Raw genomic sequence first — 13,636 nt, 5'->3', positions numbered from 1 at the left:
GTATTTTGAAGGCATTAAACATTGCCATAGCGATCGGAGTGTTGCGGCCAGATTAGACGCTCCTTGTGTTTATTATTATATTTCGAAAACGCCACAGTTTTCATGCAGCTCATACCATATTATTTTGTTGTATTAATCCGCCACACCTTAAATGCCGGTCCCTGAAAATACTGTCTGACTTAAACCGGTCCGTGGGGCAAAAAAGGTTGGGGACCCCTGGATTATAGGATTCAGGTTGATATCCCACAAGAACCCGATCACTGCCAATCCCAAATCACGCCCCCTTAACCCTCCCGACCCCAAAAATACATCAATCAAACCATATGAGTGACTCGCTGTGTTGACTAATTAGATGTTTTTTTTTGTTGTTTTTTTTAATACAGATTGTAAATATTACACCTGGAATTAAATTGAAACACGGCAGCAAGAGCCCGATTTGAAGAAGGAAAGTAAGGCACGACAGTGTTCATCCAAATCTATATATTACATTAACTCTTTAACTCCACAAGATGTACTTGTACATCTTTTTAAAATTAGGCCCCGCCTACCAAAGACGTACTTGTACGTCTAAGTCAGGGGTGTCAAATTCCGGTCCTGGAGGGCCGCTGTCCTGCATGTTTTCCAAGTCTCCCTGTTGCAACACACCTGATTCAAATGATCAGATCATCAGCAAGCTCTGCGCAAGCCTGACATTGAACCTGTTCATTTGAATCAGGTGTGTTGCAACAGGGAGACGGGGAAAACATGCAGGACACCGGCCCTCCAGGACCGGAGTTTGACACCCCTGGTCTAAGTCTTTTTTTTTTTGCGTCATAGAGAGGAGGAGGGGATGATGGAATCTGTGAATGAGAATAAGCCGTTTGCATTGTAAATCATGTAAAAAAGTGACCAGTAGGTGGTAGTGGTGCCTCACGTGCTTGAAATGCATGCTTTTACAAAAAGCTCTTTTTCTCATTTTTTTGCCCAGGAATCGCCATTTTCATGAAACGAACCCATTTTATAATGCCGATTGCTGAAGAATGGAAAAAGATAGAAACAACGTTTTTGCTGAAAGGAGAGAGTCCAAACTTTATTTTGGTAGGCTCCATGTTTATATAGCATTAGAACCAAATATTCTGTGGGCCTTGCAAAATCAATCAAAATCCAGTAAAATGCTGGGATTGAGGGGGTTGCTCCAGTGAAAAAGACTGGGATTGAATGAGTTAATGGCTTGTCGGCCTTACCAAGAATTCCCACACCCAAGTAGCCAACCAGGGCAAGAAGGAAGAGCAAACAGCATATGATATCCGTGCATCCCCTGAAAACGAAGAGCGTGTGGTTGATCATCAGTTCTTTGGGGAAAAAATATGGAACTGCTGATTGAAAGTAATCATACCTGTTTTGAAGGGGCCCCTTGAACTCTGGGTCAAACTTCCTGACCTCTCCTGAAATTGAAAAAGCAACAATATATTCATCACTATCTCGAGTGCATTGGAAATCAGGATTGTTGATTTCACTCTTCAAAAGTGTCGCAATTGTAATGCCGGTAGTTGTTCTTCCATTCGGTAAAGCCGTTGCTAATTTTGCCATTTTCATTTTCAACTGAGTTCACTTGGATTAGTTACGCACTCGGTAAATTATCAATTGGACAGATCCATGTGTGAGCAAGGAAACTGAGTTGGGTTCCACTCCATTTAATTGTTATTTATTTTGTTGATATGAAGGACAGTACCTTAAATTAAAATGATTGGGCCATGTTGAATTGTCATATTCACTTATTAGGAGGCTGGATTGATTGATTAGGTCCAGACTTAGCTACTTAATTGGGTTATGGCCTGAGCTGTATTTCTATCATAACTCATTCTTAGGAAACTGGTTGGATTGGGTTCATACGTGTCGGGGAAATTTTTAGATAGAAGCTGTCCATGAAGCAACACAGGCTAAATGCATTAACACCGGCATGTCAAAATGCCTGTTTTGATTTGAGAATTAGGATTTACATTTCTAGAATTGGTTTATCAAGTGTCTCTCCCATTTCAGCTTGTCAGATGCGCTCTTTAGGAAAAGGTAATATTGCATGATTATGAATTAGGACGTTGTGAATGCAACATTGGTCCTTTCGCCACCGTCTGAATGAAGAATCCTTATATGAATGCTTTGACTACATATAAATGTAAATATATTTGGCAAAAAAAAAAAAAAAAAGGTTCTACATTTTGGATAGATGTTGATTGATTTTGGCCAGCTGAAGAGACCTTTAACTTAAGAGTTCATTAAAATTATGTAAAGGACTTTTGACCAGCACTGTATGTTTCATTGCAAAGTATCTACATCACATGTGTCAAAGTCAAGGCCCGGGGGCCAGATCTGGCCCGCCACATCATTTTATGTGGCCGGCGAAAGCAAATCAAGCATGTCAAGTTCCATGATGCTTGCTAAAGTCTGAACCAAAATTTCAAATTGTCATATGTAATCCACAATAACCGTCATTATTCTTGACTTCTGATTTTAAAACTAGTTATCCATCAATTTGTTGTGCGCTGTGTATGTAATATGTGGAGGTGATTAAACATTTATATGGTTTTCCAAAATTCATAACGGCCCTCCAAGGCAAACCGTAACTACAATGTGGCCCGCAACAAAAATGAGTTTGACACCCCTGATTTCTACATCAAAGACCAGAATCACAGCAGCGATCCAATTAGCATGATCACAGATAAATAACACTTTTCGGTGAAAATTAGTACACTACTGTAATTACTGCATCGATTGTATTTAAGTGTGTGCGTGTGTATTGACAATATCCAAAACAAAGAAAGGGGCCCTATGGCTAACAAGCCTAGCAATAAAAATAGCTCCCTTGGGAGTCCCTGTGCAGATTGCGCCAGACACCATCATAACATCTTCACCAAAGCACAGAAGATAAAGAATGAACCCATTTCAGTGTGTCCCACATAGCATAATTCACCTTACCTATATATTTGAAAAAGAAAAAGGGTCTCAAAGTGCTTAAATGTCCAATGTCTTGTCACATCAATGGCTGTTGTCTGCCATCAGCCTTAAATCGTCATTTACAAGGTTCAGTACTCGCACACACAAATCAAGCAAATGCACAGTTATACCTTTTTTTTTGAACTGTAACATTATGCCGTTAGTTCTCTGTCACTTGATGACTGTCACACATCAGTTCTTCTCGTATCCTGTTGGGCAGTTATTTCTGGGTAATTCCTGTTTGGGGTCTCACTTCTGGGACCGCACACTTTTTATGTCCCAATGTCAGCTGTGGTGAGGGTGCCTTACTTGTTCCATGAGTGAAATGAAGACCTTTATTAGGTCACGCGATGTGTAAATGATCACAAAGCAGAGACGTTTCTTAAAGACGTGTTGTCATTTCAAGACCAGAGACTTGTCATGTTAACAGCGGTGACCGTTTGCGCTCATCATATAGGTGTGATGACAATCATTGATGATGAACATGATCATGTGTTTACCACCTCGATGTAAAAAGGAGTCCACATCATCTAAAAGACAAAGCAGTGCAGTGTTCCTACTGTTAACCGGTTAGAACATCTTTAACCACACTTCTCCTACATCTGTCCAACTTTGCAAAATAAACTATCCACACAAGTGACAAGAATTGCAATGGACTTTTAAGGGATTAAGCTTGATTGTGAATGTTTGAAAAATATCTGCTTGACATGAAGGTTTTTTTTGCACATGACTACCATCATCTTCATTATCCAGGAATGTCTTTTAATTAATGGCCTTATTAGTCAAACTTTTGCATGCTAAAAATGGGCACTACTTTGCACTGCAATTTTTTGGTTGGTGGTTTATGAATACTATTGTGTTGGGTTGAGCTCATTTGCTGCTTGCGGTGGTTTCCCAGATGTTCTATGGTGAAAACCATCAGATATACAGTACCTACACCGCAAAATCCTCTGATAAATATGGCTGACCCACTTACTACCTACAGCATGTGCCCTCTGTTAAGGAGGCAACATTCAATTTATCTCCTGCTATTTGGGATCTTAGTGAAAGATTGTAACATAGCCACTAACAGTATGCACGACCTGTTAGCGTGAATTTAGGGCCCATTATTTGGGAACTTAGTAAATCAGGCTGTATATACTGGTATTTATACAGAGTATATTGGACCGCCAAGGCCCCTGCCTTTGGCCACCGCCCAGCTGACTACACACCCAACACTTTTGGCTCCTTCCACAGGTGGTGAGCCCATGGGAAAGGGTACCCACATTGCCCTTCCAGGCTGAGCTTGGCCGGACCCCATGGGTGCAGGCCCACACTCGCATTCGACCTCCATCTCCAGGCCTGGCTCCAGGAGGCCCCAGTAACCCGTATCTGGGCAAAGGAAAACTGTAACCATTTTTCTTATTCATCATAAGGGGTCTCTGAGCTGTCCTTGACCTGGTCCCTCACCGAGTCGGACCTGTTTGCCATGGGTGACCCTGGCCCAGGCAACTTAGCTCCGAGGATCATTGGGACACTCACGTACAGTACATGCAATTAAAAAACGTATCAAATATTTGTGATGACTGAGAGTTTCTGATGAGGACACTAAAGGCACATTATTGTGATATATTGACCCAACTCTTTACATGGAGAAAGTGGTAATTAGGAAATGTGACACAGAGTGAGGTCCTTATAAATACTGGAAATTCTGGTCAATGAGTGAAGCCCACAGTTCAAGTCAAACATAGTGAAGCAGCATTTACTGTAGCTGTTATACAATGAAGGTTAATTCAGGCCCGTGTGCGAATGTTTTTAAATCCAAGACAAACACAGTTTTTATTCTCCCACCATACCTGTGATTCAGGCCCTTGAATGCAGTTTTAAAATTAAAATATCCGAATTTTTTTCTTGTCCTGTACTTTTTAGTTTTTTTTAATTTTAGTAAGCTACTTTTGATTACTTTGCTATTAAATGTATTTAACTCTCTTGTTTGTGAATGCTTACGAATGCTATACTTGTATTTATGTGAAGCACACGAGTTACCTTGTGAATGAAATATATAAATAAAGTTCCCTTGCCCTGAAGAGGAAATACACTTTGCATTTCAGGGGCTGATGAGTCGATTTACGCATCACACGACGTGGTTATTCGCGTTTGGACAACCAAGACCAGACCGAGTCATTCATGAACACAACTACCTGCTGGGGTGTGTGCAATAATAGCGACTCCCGTTCGGTTGAGACTTGAGATTTGTAATGTCCATGTGGACGCAACTCTTTCCCAGACGAGGATAGCAAAACATTGTTTGATTCGCTGTGGTCTAAGACAGTAATTGGAATCGTTTGAATGAATGCAAATGTGATGAAGGATTGCAGATACAATTTGCTCCAATGGAAGCAAGCAGGGGTGTATCATCTTGATGTACCTGCAGCTATGCGCAGCGAAACCACATAAACACATCCACGAATGCACTCACATTTCACAATGTATAATCTTTCACGTTATATTGTTTTAAAAAAAGTAAAAAGCAAGCTGTAGGTCGTGGAGGATAACGATGCTCCCTAGGTACGCATCGATTGGTGTCATGTGGTCCACACCCAAAACATCCACTGCGGTCATTGTATCTCCCGCTTCTAGGTTATAAAGACAAAGACGAGAGGGGAAAGTGCGGTAAAGATGAACCACTCTTACCGAATTGAAATTCCGACTTTTTTTCCTCCGGTTTCATATTGCCCCAGTCGCCGCAGATCAGGACTCGGGCAGGATAGTTATCATCGGGGGCGGGGGGAGATCCGTGGACGGATTCGTCTTCAGATCAATGAGGGAGAGGACCACAAATGAACCATTCCAAAGGAGAAGCACGCTTTACCTCCACGCCGACGGAGAGGAGACAATGCCAATAGGAAGAGAACCATGCTGAGTGACAGCTTCCACAGCCACCCAAAGAGCGTATGCAATTTCCAAAAGGGTACGATGCATTGCCAATGACTTGAAAATTAATTTCTTATTGGTGATACAGCTACTTGAATATACTTATTTAGAAGCATGCCATATTACATATTTTGGTATTGATCCATACCAACTAAATACAGCACCAGTTTGCCAAAATCAATCTCAATACGGGTTAATAATTAATGTGGAATGCTTAATGAATAGATACATCTCAATTAGTTTTCATGACCTTTAAGTGTTTCTTTATATTTTTAAAACCACCATCAATTATATTAAGGCTTGACAGTAAATAGAATGTTTTATCATTTTTTTTTTCAGAAAGAGTACAACACTAACGAAACAAAATTTGCCCGACAATGTCGTGTCTGGATTTTTTTCAAGTGCACAACGTGATCACCCTCCAAAAATCAAATGTTGTTCAGAAACTACCATAGGGTTCAAAAATTAGATAAAATTTATTGCACTTCTTGTCTGGAGTTTCTTTTCCTCATATAAAAGTGCTGTTCAAGATTATCACTCTAAAACAAACATCATCCAATATAATACAATACAGCTTTATTTATATAGCGCTTTCACAACAGCTGCAGCTAGAACAAAGCGCTTTACAACATTTAAAATTGAAAAGCTATTCACTTTCACGTGTAATGTGTGTTCAGAGAATCCAATACAAAAAATATATATACATTTCTCCCCTTCAGTGCACTTCCTCTATTTTTGCGGAGCATGTAAATAGCATATGATATACATCAGATAACGTGTAAACAGTTCCGGGATGATACCAAGGCCCTTCTTCAGCTTTCTAGCAACCCATACTGTGATGTGTTCAGAGATGGCTCCCACGACAGAGACCATCCATTTTACAGCCAGATGGAAGATGCATACCTGTCAACTTGTACGTTTTCCCCGTATCTTATACGTTTTTTTAATCATTTCAAATCATGTACGGCATATTACAACTTTTATACGGAAAAAAAAACAATTGTGAACCGATTTCACAAAGACCATTTTGGCTCAATCCAGATCGTCGCACCTGCTGGTAGCCAACGACAATGGCATCGTGGATCGCTACTATTGTCACGGCAAACAAGCAAAAGTAATCCTTAATCGGATATTTTTTTTCATCGCTGCATACGGTCGGATTGATAAAGCATGATATGCGCATGCGCGGTAAACCATTGTACGGGTTTTTGTTGCTTTGTAAGGGGAATCGTAATCATTTATAAGGACAGCTATTAGCCGAGGTTGACAGGTATGTAGATGACCCACTCGGACTTCATGCATCCCCTTTGGATCGTGGTGGAACTCCTGCCGGAGGTGCGAGTTGAAACTCCATCTGATAGTGGACTCTGCCATATGTCCCCAGCGGTTGTTGGGGTCCGACGGGCCGAACTGGGACATCCCCCCAACCATGGAAGCCAACACACCACCATGTGTGTGTCCAAGATCAGATGTCTGATTAAACAACCACAAGCCAAAATCAAACATTCCTAGCAGGTGCAAAAAGACCGAAAAGATTTAGCTTTTTGAATTACTGGAGGGGCACAAAAACCAGCCAATGAGCACCGAGGACGTAGGGCCACGCCCTCCGATTTGCCAAGGACGTGACACGGCGAGTGACGTAACACAAAGCGAACCATTACTTAACAACAAGCGTCTGGGACAAAAACTCGTGAGAACGTTGTATCTGATAAACACGCCGAGAAGAAAACGGTCAGGTAAAGTGAGAACAGTCGCTGTCACGTGGGTAGCAGAATTCGCTTCAAATCGTTGCACGCAGACTTTTAAATTTCTTAGTTGCGCTTGACAGCACTCTTCACACAATAGGCTCCCTATCACATGCATGCTTTCCTCAGACCGTTTGTGCGTTTCTAATGAGATGATTGTATTTTAATTTCTCAGGATGTACTGGTTGGATGAGTATGAGTTTGTTTTTCATTAGGCGCAATATGGCTTTGAGAAGTGTTACTCGTCTGCTGTCCGGCACCCCAAAATGTGCAGCTGTCAGTGTGTGCCGAGCCCAGAGTACAACTGCTGCTGCCCCACTCAAAGTTGATGGTAAAGTTGGCTCTTTTTCTAAGAATTCAAGAAATGCTTGGCAAAAATAAAATGCATTGGACACGTTTAAAGCGAGGTATTTATACATGTCAACAATAGATGCTGAAGAAGTCAGAAAGGCTGCCAAGAGAAGTACGTACGTAACATTTTGAAGGAGTCTAACCAACCGTGCTCATTACATGTTCTGTTACCACGTGTGACAGTGACATAACCCCTGTCTGTGGATATGTTTTGACCCTCAGCCAAGGTGCCATTCAACTGGCGAGACGCTCTGGACTTGGAAGGTCAGCTGACAGAGGAGGAGGTGATGATCCGGGACTCCTTCCGTGACTACTGCCAAGAAAAACTCATGTCCCGTATCGTGATGGCCAACAGACATGAACGTGAGGAAAAACACACACCGTAAAAGAATCCAAAATGTGCATTTTCTCAAAAAACAAAACAATTCCCTGTTGTCTTTAGAACATTAGTTAGTAGTTAGTTATAAGATACAGTATACTACTGTGCTGCCTGCTCGTCACCACTCGTTGTGTTGGCTCACCCCTGTCTGCAAGTCCCTTCAAGAGTGCAACTGTTAAACTCAAAGCCTGCTGATCAACTCTGGCTCTTGGAATTTGATGTGCCCTGTGAAATCTTGCCACTTGTGGTCAAAATTAATTATCACACAAATAATTTTTAAAAATCAAATGCAGGAGACAGCGATGTAATAATGCTTGGCTGATAATTAGGCATCCCACACAGAACATATTAAGGACAAGAAGTGTATTGCCATGCGCTCTACAGTAGTTCGTAAACAAATGCAGTGCAGCTCAGCTTCTGGCTAGCTGACGTCATGGCTAACAATATTGTTTTGGGAGAATGCCGTGCTTGTCAGAAATGGAATCTTACAAACGTGTATGTCAGTGAAGTGTTGGGGAGGGAAAAAAGTAGCGCTGGTGAAACTTTTGTCACCATTTAAAATTCCTCCAAAGGCTTTTAGAGAAGGCAAAAGCAAGAAGAAATGCCATTGGTGGTAGCATAATAATTCAGCAGTTCACACAATATGGTTGCACCCTTCATTTCATAAAAAGAAGACTATGAGTTGTGCTTCCTTAAAAAAGAATGAATGTTTCATGTTTCAATTTAAATTTCGATTAAATGTGTACAGGTTTGGACAACAGATCGGACATCTTTTTTTTTTTTTTTTTAAACATTTTTTGGTTCCATTACTGCACTGAATTTGAACCAAAAGTATTATTTACTAAATTGTGATTTCTGATATACAAAAAAAAAAAAAGACAACTTTGTGATGATACTTTGTGGTTTCATTTCTATATCCACTCAGAATATGTGGTTTGCCTCTCAACATAACAGTGGACATCGCTTTGTTGTCAAGGAAGAAGAAATGCCGAGGTTCTTATGCAAATCAGATGATCTGTTATGTTCTGTGATTAAAGACTTGGTTGTTCAATTTCAGACTTGATGGCTGGCAGGCGCTCCTACAAAATCAGCTACTGTTCAATTTTCCTCATGTCCGTCTTAGCATCATCACAATCATTCGATCAGTGTTGACCTGGCTGTTTCTATTTCTCCCAACATTTTACAGATTTCCACCGTGAGATTGTCTCCGAGATGGGAGAGTTGGGCGTCCTAGGCCCCACTATTAAAGGTACAGAAAATGATCGAGCTCACGTGTACGCGTTCGTTCCTTTGTCCACATTCGTTCCATTGTACCTTCTGCAGGTTACGGCTGTGCGGGAACAAGTTATGTGGCATACGGCTTGATTGCCAGAGAGGTTGAAAGGGTGGACAGCGGTTATCGCTCAGTTATGAGCGTACAGTCCTCGCTGGTCATGCATCCCATTAACGCATATGGCACAGAAGCTCAGAAAGAGAAATACCTTCCCAGGCTTGGTAAGGACTTGTGTGGATAAATGATACACTTAAAACCATTCTGACCTCTGCACATTGTGTGTGTGTGTGTGTGTGTGTGTGTGTGTGTGTGTGTGTGTGTGTGTGTGTGTGTGTGTGTGTGTGTGTGTGTGCGTGTGCGTGTGCGTGTGTATTCCAGCTCGTGGAGAAATCCTGGGCTGTTTTGGCTTGACCGAGCCGAACCACGGCAGCGATCCCAGCAGTATGGAGACCAAGGCCACGTACAACCCATCCAATGGGACCTTCACTATCAGCGGAGCCAAAACCTGGTGGGTTGATCGAGACATACACTCACCAGCCGCAGCAGTTGCACGTGCATAATCAAACGAGATCAATACAAGATTTTATTTTTAGCTTCTGTGAATCGTGGACATGTTGGAATGTTGATAGCTTGTCATCTCAGTGCAGTCAAGTCAGTCTTTGACTCATCGGTCAGTCTAAAGTTTGAATTCAGCTGGCCTTATTATTCAAACCATGGGCCGATACAGCCGTCGAGTGGTAATTTACTATAAGTGATATTTGTGTGGTGGAATCTAGCAACGGTTGCTGGGACATTTCGTTTCACAAGGTTGTCCTCAATGACACAATCTCATGCCTTCATAAAAATCTGAATGCACTGAATTGATTGACAGGAGCCCTCGTGTGCAGTTGTGCAACGTTTCAATGCTAATGGGTAGATACTGCAAAAGGGATTCTCTCCCCTCTTCTTAGGATCACCAATTCCCCTGTTGCAGACATCGCGGTGGTCTGGGCAAAGTGCGAAGATGGCAAGGTGCGTGGCTTCATCCTTGAGCGCGGAATGAAAGGTTTGGCGACTCCGAAGATCGAGGGCAAGTTCTCTCTGAGGGCCTCCGCTACTGGCATGATTTTAATGGACGAAGTGGAAGTTCCTGAGGAGAACCTTTTACCAAATGTCTCTGGTCTTGCTGTAAGTATTTCTTCTCATCTGCTAAGTGAGGTTATCTCCAAAACGGAGTTCATGTCATTTTCTTTTCACAATGCTATGCTCGGTTAACGCCACAATCTATTGGGTTCATCATGATCGTATTGCACTGAATTGATTTCCACTCCAGTAGAGCTCTTGTGCAGTTGTACCTAATGAAATAGCCAGTGACGGTTCATCTTTGTTGGGCACCCTTGTCACCAGGGTCCCTTCGGCTGCCTCAACAACGCTCGGTATGGCATCGCCTGGGGAGCTCTTGGAGCGGCAGAATTCTGTTTCCATGCAGCTAGACAATACACTTTGGACAGGTACTTGTTGCCTCTCCATGTGCACAATAACTACTTGTAGTTTACGTATTCCACCTGAATGACATTAATTTAACCTTCGAAATTGATCGTAATGCTCAACAGCATTGGTTCCCTTGCAAGACTCTCTCTAGTGTCAGTCATTTGTCAGTGGAGTCCACTGGAGATATTTTGTGTGTGTGTTAGGTTTATAAACAGGGTTCTAAATTAACTCTTTGGCTGGTGACTTTCTAAAGTTACCAGTTACCGGTCATCAAAATTTCCATTAGCCTTTAAAAAAATAAATAAATAAAATAAAAATACACTTAAGAACTGCAGTTTTTAATTTACCCCTCAGGCTAGTTCTGTTCATTTCCCGCACTGGTTGCACTCTATAGACTGCAGTGTACTAAACAGGCATTCTAGAGTGTTGTTCCTGCAGTTTTTTTTTTCCAAGATGGCGCCCAAGTAGGCAGCCGTCAGCAAGTGCTCTTCAAGAGCCTTTCTTTTTTTGGAGATTTTTTTTTTTTTGTCTTTTGTTTTGTCACATGGTGTGACGTCATGTGGACCTGATGTGGATTGCTTTCAACGTTTTTTGGCCACGACATTCGTCAAAGGAGAAGAATCTGTGCTTGGTGGTTGCGCCTTCTCGGCAGCATGCGTGTACCAGCACTGATTTTAATTGGGAGGAATGTCGGCCCCGCTGCTTGTTTTTGCGCCTGCAATGGGCTGCACTTTTCACAGCCCCGTTTTTTTCAGTGGAGATGTCGGCGCTGTTGGACAGTTTGCTTTGTTGCGGCCAGGATGGCTGGCTGCTGAAGTTGAGGATGAGGAGAGAGGAGCGTCGGCGCGGTGCGCCGATGCGTATTTGGAACTGAGAGTCGCCGCTTGGAATTGAAACCTGATTTACATGGACAGGAGAAGTGAACCAATCTCTTTTTTTCGTCAATGGACGCTACAGCTTCTTGTTTACGTTGAAAATTGTGCGCATTTTGAGCATGACGTCTCTGATCCACTGGTGAAAGGACACTGATTCGCTCCTCTTTCATCTGGAACTGCTTCAAACAACAAAGCGGATGAAGGAAAAGGGGTTAAGATTGCACAACTGTCTGTCTTATGTGTTGTGTTTATTATTGACTTTGTTAACTGTTTTGTAAAGCTCTTTGTTACAGCTGCAGCTGTTGTGAAATGTGCTACATAAATCAGGATGTATTGTATTGTATTGTTTTTGAGCATTTGTAGTTGAATACTTTTTTTCTTCTTATTGTTGTCGGTTATGTTTCTTGAAACCACAGCTAAAGCTGAAAACTGTATTCCAAAGTGGTACGATTTGATAGACAAATTCGTAGGTCTTTTTTGTCTTTTCATCACTCTTAGCGTGATTAGAATGTGAAATATTTCCGTGCTGCAATCAGAATACAGTTTGGGGTGCCACTGGCGAGGAATCAGCTGATGCAGAAGAAGATGGCTGACATGTTGACAGAGATCACCATTGGGCTGCAGTCGTGTTTATCCCTGGGAAGACTTATTGATGACAAGAAGTAAGTACTTGATCGTACGTCAAGCTATTTTTTTTTAAGGCTCTTTCCAATGATGCTCTTGTTCTTTTCTGAATAGAGCAACTCCAGAAATGATTTCCATGCTGAAGAGGAATAGCTGTGGCAAAGCTTTAGATGTCGCAAGACAAGCCCGGGACATGTTGGGAGGCAACGGAATTGCTGACGAATACCACATCATCCGTCATGTCATGAACCTGGAGGCTGTGAACACCTACGAAGGTAAGTCACTAATTAATTACACCACATAAAAAGTGGCTCAGTTAAGTAGTGCATACATGTTCCTCAAATGGACGGATCCTCTTTCCCGCAGGAAAAAAAAGCAGGTTGTATGATGATGATACTTTACCTTGTGGCGATGAGCGGTCCACTTCTTGCTGAGGCAGCTAAACAGCATTTTGCTCCATGACGCCAAGCGGCTTCACATTATTCTGCCCAGTCTCCCATTTCGCCAGTCGTTTCACTTGACATTATATGTACACATGCCGCCTTCTGGGGTTGATTTAACAAGCCCGCCCACAGCCATGATGAGGAAATATGGGACCGTACCAGTACTATCGTATTAACTGCAGCGATGTCCATACGTTGCTTTAGATCAGCAGTGTGTTTTTGGACTGCATGCTTATGCTCTGCTGTGAAAGACATTGTAGTGTAATTCTGCTTTTGCCTTTTGCCAGGAACCCATGACATCCACGCCTTGATCCTGGGCAGAGCTATTACTGGACTTCAATCGTTTACAGTTGAAAAGTAAAGTTTTCAGAGGATTTTTGGGTGTGTAAATTAGATGCCTTGATGGCCATCTTAGCAAGTGCTTTGATTTGTGGGACAATATTACAAATACAGGGTGTCCAAAAAGTGACTAGACACACCCCCCCCCCCATTTTCATATCAGGTGTCAATCCATCGGGCATGAGGTCATCGGTGTTTCGGACAGCATTTCCCCGACTGCAGTTCAATGACTATTTAAGATTTATGGGGTTTGG

At 42.1% G+C, this 13,636-nt stretch overlaps 2 protein-coding genes across 4 annotated transcripts in view; one reads left to right on the top strand and one right to left on the bottom strand.

Moving 5' to 3' along the window:
• Positions 1-3,370, bottom strand: part of LOC109527359 (choline transporter-like protein 2) — an 11,333-nt gene extending 7,963 nt beyond the window's left edge. The window contains exons 1-3 of the mRNA XM_019889244.1: positions 3,102-3,370; positions 1,376-1,424; positions 1,224-1,297 (exon numbers count right to left, since the gene is read on the bottom strand). Of these exons, the coding sequence (XP_019744803.1) occupies positions 1,224-1,297; positions 1,376-1,424; positions 3,102-3,123 (145 nt within the window). The 5' untranslated portion in view covers positions 3,124-3,370. The remainder of the gene's footprint in view (positions 1-1,223; positions 1,298-1,375; positions 1,425-3,101) is intronic.
• A 4,124-nt stretch (positions 3,371-7,494) lies between these two features.
• On the top strand, positions 7,495-13,418 carry LOC109527380 (glutaryl-CoA dehydrogenase, mitochondrial-like). 3 transcript variants are annotated; one of them, XM_019889295.1, is made up of 12 exons: positions 7,495-7,619; positions 7,844-7,959; positions 8,059-8,091; positions 8,202-8,342; positions 9,545-9,607; positions 9,682-9,852; positions 10,010-10,139; positions 10,582-10,798; positions 11,018-11,121; positions 12,513-12,638; positions 12,715-12,875; positions 13,331-13,418. In XM_019889295.1, exons 2-12 carry the CDS (start codon positions 7,851-7,853, stop codon positions 13,402-13,404), a joined length of 1,329 nt encoding a protein of 442 aa, XP_019744854.1. In that variant the 5' UTR covers positions 7,495-7,619; positions 7,844-7,850; the 3' UTR covers positions 13,405-13,418. The 3 variants fall into 3 exon arrangements, with proteins under 3 accessions (XP_019744854.1, XP_019744856.1, XP_019744855.1); XM_019889296.1 differs by having other exon boundaries at positions 7,505-7,624; XM_019889297.1 differs by lacking the exon at positions 8,059-8,091.
• Positions 13,419-13,636: the final 218 nt, after the last annotated feature.

This window comes from Hippocampus comes, unplaced genomic scaffold, assembly GCF_001891065.2.
Source record: "Hippocampus comes isolate QL1 unplaced genomic scaffold, H_comes_QL1_v1.1 scaffold86, whole genome shotgun sequence".
Classification (NCBI taxonomy): domain Eukaryota; kingdom Metazoa; phylum Chordata; class Actinopteri; order Syngnathiformes; family Syngnathidae; genus Hippocampus; species Hippocampus comes.
This window is presented reverse-complemented; position numbering and strand designations above follow the sequence as displayed.